This window comes from Egretta garzetta, unplaced genomic scaffold, assembly GCF_000687185.1.
Source record: "Egretta garzetta isolate BGI_Z169 unplaced genomic scaffold, ASM68718v1 scaffold119, whole genome shotgun sequence".
Classification (NCBI taxonomy): domain Eukaryota; kingdom Metazoa; phylum Chordata; class Aves; order Pelecaniformes; family Ardeidae; genus Egretta; species Egretta garzetta.
The window spans coordinates 266,128-273,672 of NW_009260794.1; the positions used below are offsets into that span (position 1 = coordinate 266,128).

The 7,545-nt window shown below is 51.0% G+C and overlaps 2 protein-coding genes and 1 pseudogene across 2 annotated transcripts in view; 2 read left to right on the plus strand and 1 right to left on the minus strand.

Annotated features, from left to right (window-relative positions):
- LOC104133350 (olfactory receptor 14J1) overlaps window positions 1–820 on the plus strand; it is a 16,309-nt gene extending 15,489 nt beyond the window's left edge. The window contains exon 2 of the mRNA XM_009646743.2: window positions 27–820. Within this exon, the coding sequence (XP_009645038.2) occupies window positions 27–820 (794 nt within the window). The remainder of the gene's footprint in view (window positions 1–26) is intronic.
- A 2,624-nt stretch (window positions 821–3,444) lies between these two features.
- On the minus strand, window positions 3,445–4,861 carry LOC104133351 (olfactory receptor 14C36-like). The gene is made up of 2 exons (XM_035902114.1): window positions 4,587–4,861; window positions 3,445–3,757 (listed from the first exon to the last, which is right to left on the minus strand). The coding sequence occupies exons 1-2, from the start codon at window positions 4,859–4,861 to the stop codon at window positions 3,445–3,447; spliced, it is 588 nt and encodes a 195-aa protein (XP_035758007.1).
- Window positions 4,860–7,545, plus strand: part of LOC104133352 — a 26,072-nt pseudogene continuing 23,386 nt past the window's right edge.

Consider the following 7,545-nt stretch of genomic DNA (forward strand, 5'->3'; position numbering starts at 1 on the left):
CACCGGCACCATCATTACCGTCATAGCTGGCTCCCCCCGCCTCCACACCCCCATGTACTTCTTCCTCCTGAACCTCTCCCTCCTCGACCTGGCTTCCATTTCAACCACTGTCCCCAAATCCATGGCCAATTCCCTCTGGGACACCAGGGACATCTCCTATGCAGGATGTACTTCCCAGGTCTTTCTCTTTATCTTTTTGATGTCAGCAGAGTATTTTCTGCTCACTGTCATGGCCTACGACCGCTACGTTGCCATCTGCAAACCCCTGCACTACAGGACCCTCCTGGGCAGCAGAGCTTGTGTCCACATGGCAGCAGCTGCCTGGGGCTGTGGATTTCTCAATTCTCTTGTGCACACTGCCGATACATTTTCCATACCTCTCTGCCAAGGCAATGCTGTGGAGCAGTTCTTCTGTGAAGTGCCACAGATCCTCAAGCTCTCCTGCTCACACTCAAATCTGAGGGAAGTTGGCCTTCTTGTGGTTAGTTTTTCTGTAGCTTTTGTGTGTTTTGTTTTCATCGTGCTGTCCTATGTGCAGATCTTCAGGGCTGTACTGAGGATCCCCTCTCAGCAGGGGCGGCACAAAGCCTTTTCCACATGCCTCCCTCACCTGGCCGTGGTCTCCCTGTTTATCAGCACTGTCATGTTTGCCTACCTGAAGCCCCCCTCCATCTCCTCTCCTTTGCTGGACTTTGTGGTAGCAGTGCTGTACTCAGTGGTGCCTCCAGCATTGAACCCCCTCATCTACAGCATGAGGAACCAGGAGCTCAAGGATGCACTGAAAAAGCTGATTCCATCAGTAGTATTTCTTCAGAAGTAATCTTTCCATGTCTCTCTTCAACAAGTAATTTCCAATGTTTCTGGGGAACCTCCTGAGCTTTGGGTGTTTTTTCTGTGATAATTCTGTTTCCCCAGGAATGTCTGCATGCACTCCACTTCTCCATAGGCATGAACCCAGTATATCTGACCCAGAGATCTTTGCACATGTGTTTGGCCCGATGGCACGGCTGACCTCCCCTGTTGCATCTCTGTCATTAAAGGGTGTTTCCTCTGTTCTTCTGTCTGGAGGTTGGGCTCTTCTTCCAAAGCTGAGGTCAGGAACACACTGAAGAAATTTCCCCCAACGTGGCTGTGCTGATTTGCTGGGGTTCTCCATGGGCTGCAGGGAGGAGGGCATGGGGCGATGTGTTAGGGATTGGGACTGGAGTGAGCTCTCACTGGAGGCCTCAGTATTTGGTGAATTCCAGCACTGGCTGCTCTCCACAGGTTTTTGGGTGAGTTTTGTTGCACGGCCATTCCCTCCTGCTGCTGGGCTCAGTGCCTGCACTGGGGGAACGGCCAGCCCTGCTCGACCTCTCTCCTTGTCCAGACCCTGGCAGACCCTCAAGCAGGGATATCTGCAAAACACCACATGGGATATGGATAGGTTCTAGAATCTGGTGGAGGCTGTCTCAAGTAGGAGGTACAGAAGGAGGACAGGGCACAATGGGTATGTCATGGAGATCATGAAGAGAAATTGTTCCTTACACCAAATACACTCTTTGCCATGCTGTGCCTGCACAGTGGGTCCATGGGACCATGTGTGGAACAGCAGGGCCGGGCCAGCACAGGACAGGGCACTGCCAGGGGCATGAAGCTGCTGCCAGGGGTGACCACCTGGAGTGGCTGGGAGAAAAGTGAAGAGCAAAGAGAAGAGCTGCAATTGCTGTGTTAGAGCCTGAGGCTGAAGAAGAGAAATGCAGGGCTTCTGCTGAAAGTGGGTAGTGATCTGGTAAACAGGAGACACCAATGGTGCTGTGTCCTTCCTTCTGCTGGGATATAATTAATTTCTTAATGATGACTTACGTAGTGCTGCTTTTTGAATTTGGTAAGAGAGTGATGTTGATAATAAACTGATGTTTTAGTTGTACTGTAGTGCTTACACTAGTCAAGGAGTTCTCAGCTTCCCACGCTCTACCAGGGGCACAAGGATCTGGGAGGGGACACAGCCAGCAAAACTGAAACCAACTGACCACAGCGATATTACAGACCATGTGATGTCGTGCTCAGCAAATATGTGTGGGGGAAGAGAAAGGAAGGGGGGGACATGCAAAGTTATGGTATTTGTCTTCCCAAGTAACCATTACCTGTCATGGAACCCTGCTTTCCTGGGGACTGCTGAGCGCCTGCCCATGGGAAGTGGTGAATGAATTCCTTGTCTTCCTTTGCTTGCACACACACAACTTTTGCTTTACCTGTTAAACTGTCTTTATCTCAGCCCATGAGTTTTCTCACTTTTACTCTTCCAATTATGGGGGGATTGAGCGAGCAGCTCTGTGGTGTTTATGTGCTTTCTGGGGTTTAAACAACGACAGGCTGAGAGGCTCATCACCCTATTTGCCTGAGTCTTTACTGAAAAGGTCTCCCAGGCCTCTGTGCTCAATGAAGGTGTTCAGGGAAGAGGAGAGCCCATAATGGCAGGACCCTCAGGAAATCCCAGAAGGACAAATGCCCGTTTCTGCCCCTGCAGGGCACTCAACCTGGCAATGGCACAGGCTGGGGTCTTCCTGTCTGGGAGCAGCTCTGTGGGAAAGGTCTGGGTGGGCAATGAGCTGGACAGGAGGCAGCCATTTGCCCTGTAAGCAAGGGAGGCCACCAGCATCCTGGGCTGGATGACAAGAAACACAATCACGGGCAGGGATTCTGTGGAATGCTCCATCCAGATTTCACATCCCCAATTCAGGAGCGCTACTGGCAAGCCGAAGTGGGTTTAGTGACAGACCCTCATGACAGCCAGGGACTGGAGCATTTTGCCAGTGGGGAGAAGCTGAGGGAGCTGGGCTTGTCCAGCCTCGAGAAAGGAAGGCTGAGTGGGACCTCATCCCAGCCTGCCAGTACCTGTGAGGGGCATATGGGAAATACAGAGCCAGGCTCTTAATGATGGTGTATGTTGGGAATGAACCAATAAGTTTTCAGCCTGGAGATAAGGAAAACTTTTTTCATCATGAGGCTGAGCTCCTCACTCTTTTGCTGTTCCTTCCGAGTGAACCCCTTCCAAGACAAAGTCCCATGAAAGCCCAACCGATGGTCAGTTTCTAGAGCCCTCCATGGGCTGCAGGGGGACAGGTGGTGCCTGTGTCCTCAGCTCCAGAAAGGGAACCTGCCAATGGTGGTGCCTGGGAAAAGTTTTTTAAAAGGTGGGAGCTCAAACAAATGATTTTCTGCTGGATTCTTTATTTATGCAAGGAGACTTCTTCCTTAGATATATTAGGATAGTTCCTTAGAAAAAAAAAAAAAAAACCAACGTTGAATATCAAGAAGAAGTGGGATGAATAATGCTATTTAATTGCAATTAATATTATCACACATATAAAAAACCAAATCTAAAATAAAGAACACAAGATGGTCCTGACTTTTCCTGAGCTACCCTGGAAGTCATATAAAGATGATGGATACTTAACGATGTTAAAATACTATGTGTTCAAACAGTTTCTTCAGGGCATCATTGATCTCCTTGCTCCTCATGATGCAGATGAGGGGATTCAACGCTGGGGGCACCACTGAGTACAGAACTGATACCACCAGATCCAGAGATGGGAAGGAGATAGAGGAGGGCTTCAGGTAGGCAAACATTAAAGTACTTATAAACAGGGAGACCACAGCCAGGTGAGGGAGGCACGTGGAAAAGGCTTTGTGTTGCCCAGGCTCAGAGGGCATCCCCAGCACAGCCCTGAAGATCTGCACGTAGGACAGCACAATGAAAACAAAACAGCCTGTCCTGGTTTCTGCTGGGACAGAGTTAATTTTCTTCCCTGTAGCTGGCACAGTGCTGTATTTTGGGTTTTGTACGAGAAGAATGCTGATAACGCACTGATGTTTTATTTGTTGCTGGGTAGTGCTTAGACTGCACAAGGACTTCTCAGCTCTGCCAGGTGCATGAGAAGTGGGGAGGGGACACAGCCAGGACAGCTGATCCCAGCTGACCAAAGGGCTATTCCAGACCATATGACATCATGTTCCGTGTATAAGCTGGGGTAAGAAGAAGGAAGGGGGGGACGTTTGGAGCGATGGTGTTTTTTCTTCCCAAGTCACCATTACGCAGGATGGAGCCCTGCTTTCCTGGAGATGGCTGAGCACCCACCTACCCATGGGAAGTGGTGAATGAATTCCTTGCTTTGCTTTGCTTGTGTGTGTGTCTTTTGTTTTCCCTATCAAACCGCCTTTATCTCAGCCCACGACTTTTCTCACTTTTACTCCTCTGTGGTATGCAAGAAATGCAGAAGCCGAGTGGGCAGTAACCGCAAGGCCAAGAAGAGGAGGAGCAAGAGGACATCACCGTGACCACACAGTGACTGGCAGGACTGGAATGTGGCTTTGCTATAAAACTTAGGGCTCAAAATTAAACTGCATCACTTGGAGCATCCATACTGTGTATGCTGTGTTTCCTTGACCCGCAGACGGCAGGGTGTCTGCGTGATCCTTCGGGTAACCTTAAAGTTGATACAAGAACCAACACTCCTCTGATTATCTCCCTGTCCCATTGTGGGGGGAGTGAGCGAGTGGCTGTATGGTTCTTGGTTGCCAGCCAGGGTTAAACCACAACACACCCAAATGCTAAACAAGGATTAAACACAAGAAGGCAAATTTCCCTGAGGTGGGCATTTGAGCAGGAAAGACTAAAGATGTGGGGGATTTCACAGAAGAGCTGGTCCACAGCATTGCCCTTGCAGAGGGATAGTGAAAATGCATTGGCCATGTGCAGCACAGCATAGGGGAAAACACTGCCCCAGGCAGCTGCTGCCATGCAGACACAAGCTCTGCTGCCCAGGAGGGTCCCATAGTGCAGGGGGTTGTACATGGCAATGTAACAGTCATAGGCCATGACGGTGAGAAGAAAAAACTGCTGAAATGAAAAAGACAAACAGAAAGAGCTCGACAGCACATCCCACATAGGAGATGGCCCTGGTGTCCCAGAGGGAATTGGCCATGGATTTGGGCACAGTGGTGGAGCAGAGCCCAGGTCAATGAGGGAGAGGTTGAGGAGGAAGAAGTACATGAGGTTGTGGAGACGGTGGTCGCAGGCTATGGCAGTGATGATGAGGCTATTGCCCAGGAGAGCAGCCAGGTGGATGGCCAGGAAGAGCCAGAAGTGCACAAGCTGCAGCTCCCATGTGTTTGTGAGTGCCAGGAGGATGAACAGGGTGATGGAGCTGGCACTGGACATTTTCTTCCTCTGGGAGTGGGGAACTGTCCAAGGAGGAAAAGACAGCGTTAAGTTAGGAATGACTTATCCGAAGAAAAGCCCATGCCATTTGTTATAGAAATCTCCCTCCCTGAGCTGAAAGAGGAATGAGCCAGCTCATTCCCCAACCCTAATAAGTGAATGACATTCTGCCAGAATGTCCAAAACACAGCTTAGACGTGCAGTTTCCATGAGGCACTGGAGTCAGCGTAGAAACTAACCCCCCAAGAGCAAGAGTATGACAGACAGATGGTGAAACAAGGAAGAACACGGCTATGCTGCAGAAGAAAGAAGCAAGAAGCGAAAGGCTGATGGGCATGCAGAGAAGCCTTCTCCTTACCCAGCTGTGCTCTGCGCCTCACAGACAGCAGCAATGTGGGGCACTCATTTTTAGCCTGTTTGTTGTGTATCAGCTGTAGGACACAGGCACTTCTAGACTGGAGGTCCAGCTGCCGAGGAGTTGACTCAGGCCCCGGACCCTGTGTCCTTGGGGTCAAATCTGTGCTGGAGAGGAGACTATGGCCTTGCTCTGGGGAAGCTGTCTGAACTGCAGGGGATGGCAGGGATGTGCCCAAATCATGCTTCCCACAGCATTTCTGGAAAGAGCTTCCTGTCCCTCCCTGCCCATGTCTCTGCTGTCTGGAGCTGTCCCTGCCAGGAGCTGTTTCTCTGTCCCCATATCTCTCTGTGTCAGTGCTCACAGACCGCATCCCACCCGCTGTGTGCTCACCTCTGCTCTGCAGACACCTCCCACAGCAGGGCACTGGCCAGGAGCATTTCTGTGTGTGCAGGGGCTAAGGAGCCGCTCAGACATGGCCTGACAAGAACTGGGGTTTCCATGCCTTCTCCAGAGTGGAGAACAAAGTTCCCATCTCCCACTGCGCACCCAGACAACCAAGAGGAGAAAAGTCAAAGCACAGACTGCTTCTCTTTCAGGCAAATACTGCCTTGCTGTTCGTCTGCAAAAGGACTCTCTGCAAATGTCCTGGGGTGATGTGGAGCTGTGGGAAGCCTTGACACATGCAGCACACTCTCAACAGCGGAGGTATCCTGCCATGCGGGCAGTCACTCCTTGTGCACTCAGCTTCTCCCCACAGTGCCATGGGGAGCTCCCCAGGCAGGCTGAGTGCTGACCCTGGCAGGTGGCAGAGTCCCTGCTCCATCACACAGCCCCCTGGGGTGCAGGGACCCTGCTGGGAAGGACAGCCCTGGGCACCCCTGCCTGCACACCCACCTTCACACCCTGCAGCCCTCCCTGGGAGGAACAAGCTGTCATACCCTGTCCCTCCGATGATGCGGCAGGGAATCCCTGCTCTGGAACTCATCCTTCTCCTCCACACCAACCATGGGATGTGCAACTTGAGGAGATCCCTCCAGGAACTCCTGTGCATTGCCCTATGGCCAGAGACTTATGGTGTTAAAGGCTGTGAAGATGCCTTCCACTGCAGACTGCCTTTAACCTCTGTCTGCCTCCTCATCTCCCCTCCACGTTTGCAGAGGAGCTGCTCCTGGACAGAGCTGTCTCTCTGCTTTCTACACTCCCATGGTGCCATAAGCTCCCTGCATCCCAGGAGCCTGTCCCAGCTCATCAGCAGAAGACCAGCCCAAGGCTGAAGTAATCACTGACGGTCCCTCCCTCAGCTGTGCAGAGACACTTGTCCCAGCAGTGAAATCTCTTCTATTAGATAAACCACTGGGCATGAGAATCACCTTTTCTTCCCCCATCATTAGAGAGGACACCAGGCATGTGACAGGGAAGGATTTACTTTCTCCAAGCTGGGGGAATGTTTTCAGTTTAGTGAGTTCAGGCATTTCATTCTGGTTTGTAGTCCGAGGGCTAGAAAGACATGCGGAATTCCTCTGTCCATGCCACGTCTCTGCTTTGAAGCAAAGCTTTCGCACACACAAGGTCTTGGATGCATGGTACCAGGATTCCTTATGGCAAGAAGGAACTTGCCTGGTGCCACATCTGGGGTGCTATAGCCCAAATGTGCAGCAATGGTCTCAGCAAGGGGCACACACAGGATAATCTGGAGTTATTAGTGTTGGAGTCAGTGGGGTGATAGTGATGGAATCAATTGCCAAGGCATGGTTGCAGAGCTCAGTACAGCTGGTCTTCAAGGACAGCATCCTCCAAGCAGAGCAATAATCCAAATTGAAATGCAGTCTGAACTTGAAAGGCAATTCAAGGACACCATAAGGAGTCTTTACCACCTCAGGAACAGTTAAGGAAGAAACATAGAAGATGCTGTGCGGCCACTGCTACATTTAACAAGAACAGCTGTAGATAGGTCTGAGATTCTCCATGTCCTCTTTGCCTCAGC